General features: G+C 45.3%; 1 protein-coding gene across 1 annotated transcript in view; it reads right to left on the bottom strand.

Annotated features, from left to right (window-relative positions):
• Window positions 1-15404, bottom strand: part of FLI1 (Fli-1 proto-oncogene, ETS transcription factor) — a 65365-nt gene that overhangs the window by 3404 nt on the left and 46557 nt on the right. Inside the window, exons 5-7 of the mRNA XM_080631556.1 lie at window positions 14188-14256; window positions 1375-1437; window positions 83-130 (exon numbers count right to left, since the gene is read on the bottom strand). Coding sequence (XP_080487682.1) covers window positions 83-130; window positions 1375-1437; window positions 14188-14256 — 180 coding nt within the window. The remainder of the gene's footprint in view (window positions 1-82; window positions 131-1374; window positions 1438-14187; window positions 14257-15404) is intronic.

The raw sequence follows: 15404 nt of genomic DNA on the forward strand, positions 1-15404 counted from the left end.
CCCGGTGATAGAGAACAACAGCTACTCATCCAGTAGCTAACCCGTTTGATTGTGGTGGTCTGCAATGTAAAGGTGAACTCACCTGGATTGGCAAGACGGCTACTAGTGGGCCCCAGGATTTGATAGGGATCTAAAAAAAGAAGACCCAATAAAAGCTATTTTAAAAACTGATTTATCCAAAAGAAAAAGACAGTTCATTATTGCTTATTCTGCAAACCAGTTCAAATGTTCATTTTCTTTCTTTACTCTTACTGTCTGTCCTCCTAGGGCCTGGAACAAAACCTGATGTTGTTCCTTCTTTCTTTTTTAGCAAACAACCACTAATTATTTATGGAATCCCAAATGGCACAGTGTTTCTGGCACTGCTTTCAGACTTGCCTGCTTTCAAAGTCTGTAATCTCTTTGGACATACCCTACACTTATGTGTCAGCTAGAAAACATGAAACGTGAAAAAAAGAAGCGTGGGATAGTAGAACAGTGGCAAATCAGGAGCAAATATATTTCCCCTAATAAAAAGAGCTGGACAGCAGATGAGATTTGCAAATTCACTTGTTAGCAGTTGAGCTTGCTTCCCTCTGAGATGAGGGAATGCAACGCTCACCCAACTCCCCCTTACCGAAGCAAACAGGGCATTAGACAGATGAGAGTAACAGGATTTTGATCAGTGGCTCCAACGAGACTGAGTGTTTCTTGAAAACCTCACAATGCATTTATTAGGAATGAATTCTTTCCCTTTTCCAGAGGCCTCCTCAGCCCTAATCTCTACACTTCTCCTTTGCTCCTCTCTGGGTTTGGTGATTTGGATCTATAGCATTTGCTCGTGGATTGAATCGATGCCAAAAGAACCAACCCCCTAAGAAAAAAGAAGGGATAGAACGCAGCTGTGCAAAGCAGAGAAGGTGGTATTTAGCTTTTCAAAGGCCCCTTGGGAATCCAGCAGGAAACACCACTGCTTGCTGCCCAACAGGGTTCACTTTTCTTATTTGGTTTTCTTTGACGCAGGGGAAGCCCTGTTGATTCTGTTTGGAGACACTTCCACTGACCATCCCTGTGGCCGAGGTGAGGAGGTAAAGAGCAGACATTCCACCAGTGCAGCATCAACAGCTCCATGCCCCTGACTGCTTCCTCACCCATAGCGCAGCACATTGGGGTGCTTCAAAGGAGATGCAGCTCGTGCTGAAACAAGGATGTTTCTTTTGAATGGGGAAGGACAACGCAGGAAAATAGAAACACTTTGGTTGCTGTTGACTCATTACTCTGAGACTTCCCTGTCAGGCTCTGCCGTTCGTCCTGTGCTGCTCGACACATGTATTCACCCGGTCTAGTACAAATCTAAGTACCTAGGAAATGCAGCAGGACAAAATCAACACTTACCTGGCTGGGGCCGCTGCTGTTCTGTTGTCTTATTCACATTTTGTGTCCCTGCAACAGGAGGGCCTGTAAAAACAGAGAAAGATCTTATATGCACTAGAACTGAAAAGGAGGAATGAACAGAGAGCAAGGCAAGAACAAGATACATTGAATGGGAATAAAAGCAACTGGGATGGGAAAAGTTTTCCAATCTCAACAGCTGATATTTCTGAAATTGCATTACAAAATGAAGAGATTTGAGTAGAAACTAAAGATTTCACTGTAAAATGAAAATACACAGGTGAGGCAAGGAAAATAGTATGTAATCCCTTTAATGACTTCAGTCTTTAATTTCAACTGACCTTCTATTGTGTTTACACCCATGTTTTGAACAGAAACTTGGGGTTTTTAAATGTATAAATTCTGACCTTCTTCCACGTTGGAACTTTTTTCAATAATTTTTTGGAATTGCAAATTCTTGTTTTAATTAATCTAATCAAAAATGAATTAATCAATTGATTTAATGAAAAGTTTCTACACAAAAGCTTTTGGGTTTATCAAATCAAACATCTTGTTGAAAACATCACAGCCAGTTCTGTAAAATCCTTTAACATTAATGTCTGCTCCTCCTTTCATATCATTTCTGTCTGGAACGAGCTTTTTGGGTGAAGCCTGAGCCTGACACATCTGATCATGGAGCAGAGCACTCAGTGGAGTTTAGGGTGCAACTCATCCCATCCAAAAGGAGCCACCCTTTCGCTTATGCCAAGGTGACAGAAGACCATGGGCAGAAAAGGAGGCTGAGATGAGCCTATTTCCAGACAATACATGGCAACTTCAAAACCCAAAGACTTCACATGCACAATGAGGAAGCTGTTTTACGGAAAGAGGATAAAGCACTGCTTTGCCTCTGGAATGACATTCCTAATGCTCCTCTGCCCATGCTGCTGGGAAGGGCTGAGCCCTGCCTTGTGCCCCAGTTCGCTGGGCTGCAGAGCGCAGCAGGGCTGCGCAGCTCCCTGCGGAAACATCCCAGGCACTTGAACATTCCTCCCGGCGCTGGGAAAGCCGCTGCAGCTTTGAAATTACAGCCTTCTAGTTATTGGCATGAAGAGGAAAACAGAGCCAGGAGAGGGAAGGGGAGGGGGAGAGAAGGAGGAGGAGGGAAGAGAGGGGAATGGGGGAGCATGGAGCTCGTGGAATCTGCCCGGTTTTATTTTTATTTTACTCATTTGGTTTCTTCCTTTTTTTTAATTTTTTATTTATTTTTATTTTTTTTTCCTCCAGAAACCACAAATCCCACTGCAAATAGACCAGCCTGAAAAACAAACCACTACAGTTCCAGCCTGGGACAAAGACCGTGATGGGACATCTCCAAAGGAGGGAAATCAGCAGCCCCAGCCCTGCTGTCTCCAGAATGAGCCCTGTTCCTGCTGCCATGGCTGGAAAGGGGCTTGCAGCTGAGTGCTGCTCGGGAATTTATCCCCAAGCTCAGTCCTCAGCAGTTGTTATAAATAAGATGCTGTTTGCAGTTTCCTTGCTGGAAACCCATCGTGCAAATCCCAACTTCATCTGAGTGCACACACAGCTTGGGCTGCTGCTCTATCAGAAAGCAGGAGAGCAGGGATGAGGTCTGAAGTAATCACTGGCTTTTCCCATGTCCTTTTTGCAGCCAGTCTCTGACTTCCGTTTCTCCCCTGGGATATCCTTCCAAAGTATTACAACTGGAGATGCTAGAGCAAAGTTTTGGGAAATATTTGGAAAGAGGCAGTAAGAGCTCTGCATTGAGAGAAAGGCAAATCTTCAGAAATTGCCACTGATGAAGATGCTAAAGTACATTTTGGTTAGCTCAGTTGGAAAGAGCTTTGCCATTAGGTAATTCTAATGGAAATGTCACTCACACGGTGATCCTGTTAAAAAGAAAGGTGGCAAGTAATTTTCCAACAGAAAAATTGGTTTCAAATTAGGGGAAAAAAATCCTTTCCAAAAGTAGCAGCACTCATGGAAAATTTTCCATCTTCTCTGATTCTTTTGGGTCAGATACCTGACCCAAGTGAATCCACTGCTACAAATGGGCTGGTTGATTCAGATGCATCAGCATGTTTTGAGCAAACGGAGTGGCCATCATCTGGGCAGATGATCCTCCTCCTCCAGATGGAGAAGCTTTGTCACAGAGGAGGAGCTTGCTTTGCTCACAGTGTCACAGAAAGTGTGTAAAATGCACCTCCTGAGGGGTTTTTTAGCAGCAAGTGACATTATTACAATCAGTTGTGCTGATCAGGCATGTATTGCTATGGCTGCTTGGGTGTTACAGGATCCAGACTGGTTCTCCAGCTGCTCTAAGGCCTCCCCTTAAGGAGCCTTCTCTTCTCCAGGCTGAACCAGCCCAGCTCCCTCAGCCTGGCTCCAGAGCAGAGCTGCTCCAGCCCTTGGAGCATCTCCATTGCCTCCTCTCGACACGTTCCAACAGCTCCACTTGCTGCTCACACTGCTGTGGATGCAGCCCAGCACACGGTTAGGATGAGGCTTAGCTAAGCATCATTAAACACGATAGTTAGCAATGCAGGCACAGCTATTGAATGTGTGCAATCAGCTGCTGCGAGCTTCCAACTCTTTCTTTCACTCTCAAAAAAACAAAGTCCAACTGCACTGAGCTATTTTGGTTTTGTTTTCACACAAATCTACGCAATGTGAAAGAACCACAGCAGCCTGCCCAGCCTCCAGGCCCAGGCTCTAAAGCTGAACGTGTCTAAAGCAAAATGGAAAAGGCAGAGCCAGGGAATCTATCCAGAGGCTCAAGTTCCTGCAAAACCAGCATCATTCCCAAGACCTGACACCCAGTGACTCAAAAAGATCCTACAGAACTCCAGCCAGACAGTCAGTGACGGGGAGAGTCTTATCTGTCATTAAACCCACTTAGATTTTACACCAAAACTTGGAAATTCAATAAAGAAGCTTTGGGCTGAGGTCGTCTTCTAGTGTAAAGCAGCAAATAACCACAGTGGAGTTAAGGGTAAATTTATCCCAGCTAAGGATCAGGTCCCCAAGTCTGTTTTAGACTTGAAAGGCCCAGTGGAACAACAGCCCTATGACAAATGTGCGCTCAATACAAAATGGAATTAAAGAGCAGAAAATAAATCATAGATGCTTTCAAGAAATGTCATTCTGCAGCTGTCTGGTTTATGTCCAGAAACTCCCCAGAATGAATGCGTGCTCTATTATGAGTAAGGTAAAGGATATTAATAATGCTTTGCACTTTCACAGCACCTTTCAACTAAGGATCTCACAGCTTTGCAAACATTCACGCTCACAGCACGCCTGGGAAGAAGGTTAAATATCATGTTATTTATTTACATGCATAAATGCACTTTCCTCAGGCTTTACATGCCTTTCGCAGATGAAATGGCTTTCCCAGAAAGCAGACTGCATAGCATTGGTCTCTGGACCCCTTCTAACCTTGGTCTATGCTTTCTCACCCCAAATGTCCCTTGGCTCCTACCTCTCCACCCTCCGTGCCATTTGGAAGTTCGCATCCTCTGCTGTGCAACTCCCCTCTCTGAGCCTATTGATTCCTCTGCAATTTGATGTAAATCAGAAACAGCACAGTGGTGAAAGAAGGCTGAGAAAAGCTTAGAACATGGCAAAATTAGCAGGGTCAGCAGTGGGCATTAAGAAGGCTCAAGAGATGAACTGAATTATCCAAAGCTCTGCAGTTTCTTCTTGTCGGACTGTCTGGTGCAACAACAGAAGGACTTGATGTGGGATAGAAACCGAGGAGTGAATCCCAGGGATCCCCTGACTGAGACTGTGGGATGTGGAGGAGGAGAACGGCTGCACATTGTGCCGTGGAAGTGTGGGAGGCATGGCACTGCCGTTGGGAAGATAAGGCAGGCTCCACTGAGCCACCAGCCCACCTCTACAGACAACCCCCAACCCCATCTCACAGCTTGAGTGCTACTTTGCTCCTGTTCCCCATACCTCTGGATCATATTTAGTCTAAACAGACTAACAGGCTGCAGTACTGCTGGGGGCAGATGGACAGACACGCACAGACTCACTTCCCTTGGAAACCAAGCTGAAAATCCCCAAGCAGATTTCCACAGCACAGCGAAGATGATCCCAGATGCCTAGCAGTCCTTTCAGCTTGAATGCAGTCCAATGAACAAGCCATTGGGGAATCTGTGTTTAAGATATGATGTATTAGAGAGCAAAGCCTCTCTGATAAGCTTTAGAAAGTTCTTAAAAATTATAGATCTGAGAGCTTGAGGTGGAGGGGGGAAGCCGGGGGGGGGATTTCAGCTGAACAATAGGCTCACAGTCTCTGTGCTTCCTGAGCTGCTCGCTAAGTGCTGACAGCCGCTTCATCCTGCTCTCTCCATAGGAGCTTTATTAGTCAAAACAGATTCAGTCACTATTTTGTGCTACCAGCCTTGATTAAGAAGGAGAACAATGAGCACTGGGCCGGTAATATCCTCATTTGTCAGGCCTTTTTGTTCTAGGATGGATGCAGTGGGGCTGGGTCATTTATGGACTAAATGCTATAGGCACTATAGGGGAATCTGGTTTGAAATGCCGCCTATGCTGGCATAGTGCCCGTAATTACAAGCAAGGCTGGGAAGGAAAGCATAGCATATTTATCCTATTCGTGGCATCACTGGCAGCAGCAGCAGCTCTTTTCCAGCCAGGCACTGTTTGCTTTATGAGCTGCTGGGGCTCACTGTCAAGGTGCAGAGTGACTGCTCTGAACATTAGCTCCTCTGTCAGCCCCATGGGCAGTGTCACGCTGGGTTAACACAATAGGCATGGGACTGCATGTCCATATCGAGCAGCATCCTGAAATGTAACTCTACATGTAACACAGGAGCATCCAAACACTGAGCCCAGCCTCTGCAAATGCTATCCCCATCACATTTCCCTCAGGAGAAGCCCTGCCACAGAGCTGAGCATCGCTTGAAACCTCCCAGGAAGCTTTCATACCCCATCTTTCTGAAGTCAGCTTTTATAGAGGATGTTTACAAGGGCAGGTAGGGACAGGGCGAGTTTTAAGGTCCCTTCCAACCCAAACCATTCTGGGATTCTCGGATGTCTGGAAAAACGCATACAGCAAACTCATGGAGGCATCTAGATTCCCTAGTATGGTAGCTGCTAAGCAACAGGAAGAGCTCCCCATCTCTGCCTACTGGAGCTGATATCTCCAAGGACATTAGACAGCCAGTGGGTGGAAAGTGGCTTGTCCTAAGTCAGGAGGACAGAGCCAGGAAGGAAACAGAGGTAAGTCTCCCAAGTCTCAGTGACTTGTCTGGCTGCTCACTAACACTGCCTCCATTTCCCTTTGAAATGCATTGGCAGCCTCAGACCAAGTCTGTCTTGCCAACTCAGATGATTAATACCAACAGTAATGACTGTAGTCATTTAGCCATCATCTACTGGATTCCTTACCACAGCATCTTGGGGTGATTTACGAACAACAAAGGTTGAATGACCACAGTTCTCCTGACAGAAAAAAAGCCCAAACCAGAAACACAGAACACCCCATCTTACTTGGTTAGGGAGCACAGGCACTGTATTTCCAGACACGACTTGTACTTACAGATTTAAATGAAGCAAATCAGAGTAAGGGAAAGGAAAAGGCTGCCAATCTAAAGTGGGCTATGGGATCCATGGGATTCTCCATGCAGAACACAGTCTGGTTTTTGCAATGAGTCCTTCTGCATCAGTAGAAAGAAAGGATTCTGGCTTGGTGGCTGGAATTTAAATTAGCCTCTCTAAATGGGGAAAGCAGAACCAGGTGCCCTGGGGGATCCAGACTTGTGATTAATATAAGTGGTCACTTGGGGTCTATTTTGCGGCAACTACTTTATAGGGGGAAAGAGAAAGAAGGGCATGGGACCTCACCTCTTTCCCTCCCGGAGCGAGGTTGTGTGTGGTGGCACTATTCTGGTACCCTGGAAGAGTCCCAGCGCGGGCACATGGGAACAAAAAACACTCCTGCTGCAAAGCAAACATGCAAGCGAGGTCTGCCAAGCTGCTGAGCCCTCACACTCCCGTCGTTTAACCTCCTGGAGATCGCATTGAAGAGGTGGGGTTGTGTTAAAGCCAGTTGGAGAGAAGAAACCCAGACTGTGGGTTTCTGGAGGGGCAAGCAAGCCAAAAACACCTCCAGCTCCTCCTCGAAACATTAGACGCATTGTTTTAAATGATGGCAGCAAACATTAAAGCTGTAGAGTCTGTGAGGTTCTTCCCCAGCCCACTCTGGCTCCAAGCACACATACTAAATGCTCCATCCATACAGAGCAAAACCTGACAGTGTCAGCAGCAAGAGGTTTGCTTTGATGCAGTTTTCCTTAGCACAAAGCTGTGAAGGCTCTGGATGCTGTCATCTGTCTGTAGGAGGTTTGACAGAGTGGAACAGGACTAGAAAGCAGAGCGTGAGGACTCCTCTGGCCTCTCCAAAGATGCGGTTCAGGCAAGTTGGCAACCAGCTTCCCGCAACATTTAGCCCTATGGCGCGCACCCAGGTACAAGTTACATCTGTATCCTAGCTGTGTACACTGGGGCCTCAAACAGCCACAGCATCGTTTGTTTTGCAGGGAATTACTTTTCAGCTTACTGTTTCTGCTAATTAAAACAATTACTTCGCACATATGCCACATGTCATGCTGTATGCTGTTCACAGCCAGTATTACTCTGACTGTTCTCAACTTTGCATTCATTTCTGCTTCAAGACCACAACATTACACTAAAGAATCACCAGCACAGGGATCAGATGTGGAATTAAGTAATTCTAGGGCTCTCCACTAAGAGGAAGCAACAAGCTAAGTGCAGAATTTCAATGTAACTCCCATTCTACATGATCAGACTATTTCATTATTTCAAAATTAACAACAAAACAATATTCTCAAACATCTCTACATTGTTATTAAACCGCTCTACAGATAACTGGCACAGAGACCAAAGTCCAGGCTTGGAACAACATTGGGTTTTGACCTGAAGTCAACCCAAACCAAGTGTGAAGGGACTGACTGCTGGATTTACCAAGAAACCTGTGGCAGAACATGGGCATGAAGAACAGGTTTCACTCGGGGCATCTCTGAAAGTAGCTGAGAGCTCAGTTATGCGTTGCTGTCCTTAGAGAAACATAGATCAGAGCAATCAAAAGCTTGCGATTTAATTCCAATACTAGATCCAGCATTAGATTGAAGCCACAAGGATCTGGAGCTTAGTGCATGCACAGAACCAGGAGTCAGGACTTCGCTTGCACAAAGGGAAGTCCCTTCTGTGTCAGGTTATTGGGATCCGGCTTGGGATCTGCGATCCCTCTCCCTCGCTAGCTTTATCCTGGCAGGGTGACACGAAGGGGCTCCTCCGCACTGCAGCTCTGCTCCCCTCTCAGACAAGAGCTCTGGCCCCTGAAATCTGGAGTCGCTCCCTGTTTGCTTTGAGGCACAGGCAACAGCCCCCAGTTGCGCCAGAGTGGGCAGAAAAACACCCCCAGCTGGAACTTCCTGCTCCCCGTCTGCCTTACCCTCTGCAGCACTGACAAAGGCACGCTCTACAGGACCAGAGGAAGCAATGAGAATGATGTTGTTGTTGTGGCTTTTCTTAATAGCAGCAGCAGAAGTCCCAATGCACAGTGCATGAAGTATGTGTCCTAAGAATCCCTCCCAGAGAAGCAGTCTCTTGCCAGTTAACATACATGTTATGCCAAGTTGCAGACATGAGCAGCCACACACTGGCACGTTGCTGTGTGAAAGCACAGACAACTGCATATTATGAAAGGCATGTTTCTGAGCACCCTTCACACAAGTATCTATATACACATCCAGCCAAAACAAGTACAGGTTGTGCACAAACAGCACTGGGCATATTTCACCCCCACAGCATAAAGGGAGGTAAAGCCATCCACTTAATGTGCTGGCACTCCAAACCACTCAAATTGCAGAAGTATTCCTGCTGCAAAAAGCTAGATGCAGCAATACACACAAAGAGAAAAGGGAAGGGAAGGGACACATGCGCAGACCTCACGGTTGCATTTTGCACAGTGTTTGCCCATTTAACTCACTAGCAGGAAACGAATTCACTCTTGTCTTCATAAACCAGGCAACGCACTTCCAAGAGCTTTTCACAGGAGGGACTGCACCCCAGCAAACATGTAACCCCCCCTCCATGTGCAATAACATTGCTTGCAGTGCACCCTAGGCAAAAAAATAATAGCTCTTTTGCTGGGAGAAAAGGAAGGATAATGGTTACTTAGAAAGTGCTCCAGACAAGCTGTCAGGTTGAATTCAGAGAACTGGAGTCTACTCTGGGACAGCGCTGGCTCAGGGTGATCCCTTGTGAGTTGGGTTTCCTGCCTGCTACAGCTTAAAGACAACGATTCTTTGTTCCCGGTTTTTCTGGTGAAAAAACACACGCCTGCCTCCGAAGAGGGTCAGGGAGAAAGCAGACAAAACACTAACTCTGGAATTTCAAAGGAAAACAATTAGAAAAAAAAGAAAGGGAAAAAGGAAAAATCCGAGCGCTTGCTACTGTCTCTCCTGAAATCATAAATCCCTGGGTTGGCCACACAGTTGAAGCACTGAAAAAAGCCTCCCCTTTTCCTGCTGCGGAGCTAAAAATGGGATATTTCATCACCAGGCACACAAATATCATTGACGAATGTTTGAGCGTGTACAGACAGTGGAGAGGGCACAAAGCCGCGACTGCTTTTTCTCTGCCACCGCTGAGACCGGAGGGTTTGCAACCTTTGCTGTGACCACGAGGCCTTGCTGACACGCTCGACAGAAGGATTCGCTGGAACTGGTCGGTATTTTTCACACCTGAAAAATGGCCTTTTCAAGAGAAGCATTTTATGCAGGAATTTGAGACTATTTCCCTGTGGGAGCCGTGCTTACGCAACCGCAGTGCCTGTGGTCGCTTCGCCCCTCTCTTTCTCCAGACCCCCCCCCAAATTCTTGAGCCTGTCACTCCAAATTGTCACTGAATTTGACAAGATGATGGGGTTTAAAGAGTTTACACCAATTGAAAGGAAAAGAGGAGAGAGACTGTGGCCCTGACTGCAAGAAAAGCAGCTGCATGGCCTCATATTTTGCCTGGTACCAGGGAATCTGTGTAAGAGATCTTAGCAAATGCTCCAACACCAGGAAACTCTTCCTCGGGGGCTCACAAGCACAAACCCACAGGAAACCACGCTGTGTGAGTTTCAGAGCTCCCCGATGTGTTTATCTACTTAAATCTGCCAACAACCAAAGAAAACCTACAAGCAAACACACCTTATACCCAAACATCCTCATTGTTCACACAAACACTTCTATAATGCAAACGTAAACAGGGGATAGCCACAGACTAAATCCTTCACATTCATTTCCTACATCCATATTCATGTGTTCCCATACAAATTTCCTCCCTCTTTGAAAATGCGGGTAGCCGATCCGTTTTTCCTGTGTGCTACTTGAATTTAGGTTGGATTTATGAGACTTTGGGCTAGTGCTGGTTTACCACTCTTCTCAGCCTTAGGCTGAGCCTGGCATATGAAGGACAGTGCTGGAGGAATTATGCAGACCCCAACATACTTAAAAGTAAGCATGGACTTTAAAAATGCCTTGGATTGAGGCCAGAATGCTCCCAGCCATGCGGGACACAGCACTTTGGCCTCCTAAATGTTGTTGTATGTGAATATAATTTCCATTTCCCTATGGAAACCTACTTAAATGACACCATTCTAAAGGTGAGCAATTTAAGATCCCCATGGACTTGGGCAGATCATGTGGGCTCAGATTCTTCTCGCATGTCTCCAGTACCTACAGTAGGTCGGTCATTGCTCCAAACAGTGACGGAAAAGGAAACTGGCCATCTCGGCAGCGGAGCGCTGGGAGCGGGACACAAATCTTTCCATTCAGCAACGAGAGCGACCTTGTTTCATTGCCCAGAAAATGGTTCCCCAGCCAAAAAATCCTGGTGATTTTCATTAGAGCAATTTATTTCTCCAAGGCAGCTGAAGACAATTTGTACCAGTGACGCTAAATACCATACTTTTGAGTGTTTATGAGGCTGAGAAGCAAAGAAGCTCAGGCAGCAAGAGTCCTTTGAACACGATGAGGTTTCTACCTATCTGATCCTTTGTGCACCAGCTGTGTAAGTTTACAGTATCTGTTTCTGCCATGAAAGCAGTTTTTCGCCACGTAGGTTCCTTTTTACAGTATGCGGATGGAATATGTGGTCTAAAGCCTAGTGGAAGCATATGCAAAGAGCACGCCTGGAATTTGCACAAGCAGGTTATTTGCATTAGCTGTGTGATCGCAGAGAACGTGCAAGAAGAATTACTGGAGGAGTGAAGAAAACAGTATTTTTTGCCCTATCTCTGACATGTATTGCACTGTTTCATCACCTCCTCCTGCTGCTTTGGAATCCTCAGGGGAAGGTGGATAGAAAAAGGTTGTTTCTCTGGCTTCATTCACAGGCATAGAGAGAAGAAATGTTTACAGTAGATTCAAGATGCATTAACATAAAGAAAAACATTTTCTCGTTTGAGAAGTTAGGAAGGCCGAAAATACATATTAAAACCAAAAATCATTCTTTTTAACCTGAAATTCCTTTTCCAAAAGAATACCATCATCTTGAACCGAGCCCATTAAAAAGCCCTAAAAGGAAGCAAGAAAAATCTCGTTGCTTAACAGACTAGACAAAGGCCGAGGAATTCCAAGGCCAGTTTTACATCCATCACGAGTTTCTCCTGTGATATTGGACAAGACACTTCACTCTGTTCCCCCAATTCCTTATCTGTCAGCCTGTCATGTTCACATGTCTCTTATCCTGTCATCTTATCTCTCAAATAAGATTTGGAGCACGAATAGGTTGTGGGAGGTTGAAGTGGGTTGGTTTCTCTAGAACATGAGTGAATGCAGAGGACATTTCTGTGTTGTCCGAAGAACTGGAAAAAGAATAGCTGGGAATATCAGCATTTCTATGCTAGTTCTGAATTTTTATTTGACTGTCCCGTGGGTGTGTTTTGTCCTTTATTGACACATGATGAAAGTACCATGTAAAGTTAAAAACGCCTGGCTGACAGAAATCAAACGCAAACTGCTGTCAGCTGCAGTAAGGAAACACACTTGAGGGTAGTAAAAATGGAGGGGGAGGAACATTTTTCTTTCTCCCTGAGTGTGTCTAGGCCCAGCTTGCAAAGATAACGGGTACAGGAAATGCAGAGGAGTGCAATTTTACAGAGAGCATTTCTCTTTAATAAAAAAATCTCAGCTTCTTCCCTTTATTTTTAGCAACCACCTGGCCTGAGACAGAAAGAGCACAGTCTTGGATGTTTCTGTATCTGTTTGGGGGGGGAACTGGGGAGGAACACGTGCATGTGTGTCTGCTCTATTCAAATAGAAGCAAGCCTAGCTTTTAGTAATTTTAAATAGAGGACTCTTAGCGTCAAAGGAGTCAGGCACAGAAAAGCCTGAACAGCTTTGTCTCTGTAATGTACCATGTTTTATCAACTGATGCCTGTCTCCTGAAGAGAGAACAGCATGCCACGGAACAAGCAGCTCAAGTGGATAGTTACGTGCTGGACAAAAGAAGCTGCTCTAAAAACCAGGGCTGATATTGTGCCCAGAGTCCAAGACAGATGTTGGAGATGAAACACAGCGTGGTGCAATGAGAAAGAAGTGCTGGCTGTCTCCAGCTACTTCAATGAAAGACTTTCTGCCTTTCCCCACTATTCTTTGAAATGCAAACTCGTGGCTCATCAATGAAGCCATGCTCTGGAAAGCATAGAAATGTTTATATATGAGATGAGGAAGCTGCCTCGGCACAAGAACAGACTGCTTCTAGGTGGCTTATCTCATATGGCAGCCCTGGGATTTCACACTTGTCCCAGAAGCTTCTCAAATGGAGGAGCTGAGCATAGTTTAGTGAATGAAGCCAATGTTCCTGCAGTTAGCCGAAGGGAAAGGCAGACCAAAACTCAAGGCTCCTAGTCCTGCACAGTATGACACAGAACACAGGACTTGATTCTTGGTCTTTAACACCCTATTTGGCCTTAAGCAATTCAACAGTCCAACTGTGACTTAGTGTCTTATGTAGGTATGGGATGTGCATCATGCCCCTTGCAACAACTCTCATAATTTTGGCATAGCTGAGAATCCAGTTTTTCATTAAAAATAAGGAAAAGGACTGTAGCTGCAGAGGAAAACCTGAAAGACCTGACTGAAGGATACACAAACATACAAGTGTGCAATTAACTTTAAAACTTCAGGGTTTCTCAGCTCTATCTACATGATCAGAACTTCTAATAGGGTAAAAACTTGGGGTTATTTGAAAAAGAAAACCCAAATGTTCCAAAATGGAAGTGTCAGAAAGACACACTTTAGTCTTCCTTGCTGGTGGAAACTGCCTGGCAGATTCACAAATGGGTTTTGGAAGACCTGAGTGGCCTTTACTTTATAATGGAATTTAGCACGAGAAAATTTTATCCTTTCCACTATGAACTTACTCAGAGAAAAAGTGTCTGAGCCCTTGCTGTATACCTGAGGTTTCAAACTGCTTCACATAAAGAACAGAAAATACGCCATCAGCTCATCAACTCAATAATACACATGTGAAAAGAACAGAACTACGTTTTATGCCATGATATTTTTGCCAAGGACAAGCAGGGATGTGATTTTCAGCATGGACGGTGTTTCACATTGTGAATTACTCTATTTTAACCATGCTGTGCATTGCATGGCAGATCAGAACACTTTCATGCCAAGGAGATGATGCAAAAAGCCTAGTTTTAACCCAGTCAAGAACACTGTGAGAGCGCAGGAAGTCGGGACATTTATATTCAAAAAGACTGACCTTCTTTGGTGGCAAGACGTGAGGAAGCTTCTGTGTGGGATGGAGTATTGTAGACCAGCAGTGAGCTACCTGTAACGAAAAGAAAAGGAGTTACTGCAGTCTGAATGCACTCTGTCAGCAGAGAACCCTGCAGGCAGGTAGGAAGTGCTATCACTAGGATCTAAAGACCAAGTTTTTCAGACAATTAGGCATGATGGATATGAAATTCCTTTAAAAGCTTTCGAGCTGTAATGTCACACAAGCGCTACTGTTTCTCCACTTGCAAAATGAAAGACATTTCCTTCCTTCACTGAGTGTCTTGATGTTCTGTGTTGAAAACTGCTATAGAAGGGTGAGGTTGTACAGTACATTTATACAGCTACAATATCTGTCACAGCAGAGCCTCTACAAATTACTATGGCACGGATTGCGTTATAAGATAAGGAAGAAGCTTTTCTCTCTCTAGCTGTGATGGAGAATTTTCCCGTTTGAGGAACACACAGGAGAAGTGACTTGAATTGCACTGTCAGGATCTGAACATTTTTAGAGCGTCACATGCTTGGGTTTGGACCAACAGCTGCAAAACCATCACTGATACTCCAGCATGCCCCATGCCTTGTGCAATTTGAAAGTAGCTTTCTTGGTTCAGAGTGGTCTTTCCATCCAGTCCCACTTGAAACAAAACTATTCAAGAGGAGCACAAAAAAGAACCCATTGGAAGGTCTTTATTTTGCACTGTCTATGGTGAAAGTGCTCCTTTCTAAGCCTTTTCCTTCGGTTCTTCTTCAAACGCTTTGGGAAATGGAGGAAGAGGCCCCGTGAGCTCTTGGAAGCCAGCGTGTAATACACATTTCATGGTTGTCTAGTTACATGTGCTTACCCTGCATAATCTTCTAGGCTCACCTTTCCTGCAGCTCTTTGGAATAGTTTCTGCTGCGTCAGGCAGCGATGTTCCTAACAGGGCTGAGGCCCTTCTTTATGGGGACTGGTGCTGTGAACTGGAGCAGGGTACTGCTCTTGCTATGGATTGGTATGGGCAGTGCTTTTACAGACACTTTCTGCTACTCATACCTACGTGGCCCTCTACTCAGTGAGATTCTGTCCCATTTAAAGTAGTCAGTCCTAAGCCACACAGAGCAAACAGTATTACAGTGCTGTGCTGCCCCTGAGCATCCCGAGATTCTTTTCCAGGGCTAAGAAAACCTCTTTTGCAGGTACTGTAACACTAACCGATTAGG

The sequence above is a fragment of the Psittacula echo genome, assembly GCF_963264785.1.
Source record: "Psittacula echo genome assembly, chromosome: 18".
NCBI classification, from domain to species: Eukaryota; Metazoa; Chordata; class Aves; order Psittaciformes; family Psittacidae; genus Psittacula; species Psittacula echo.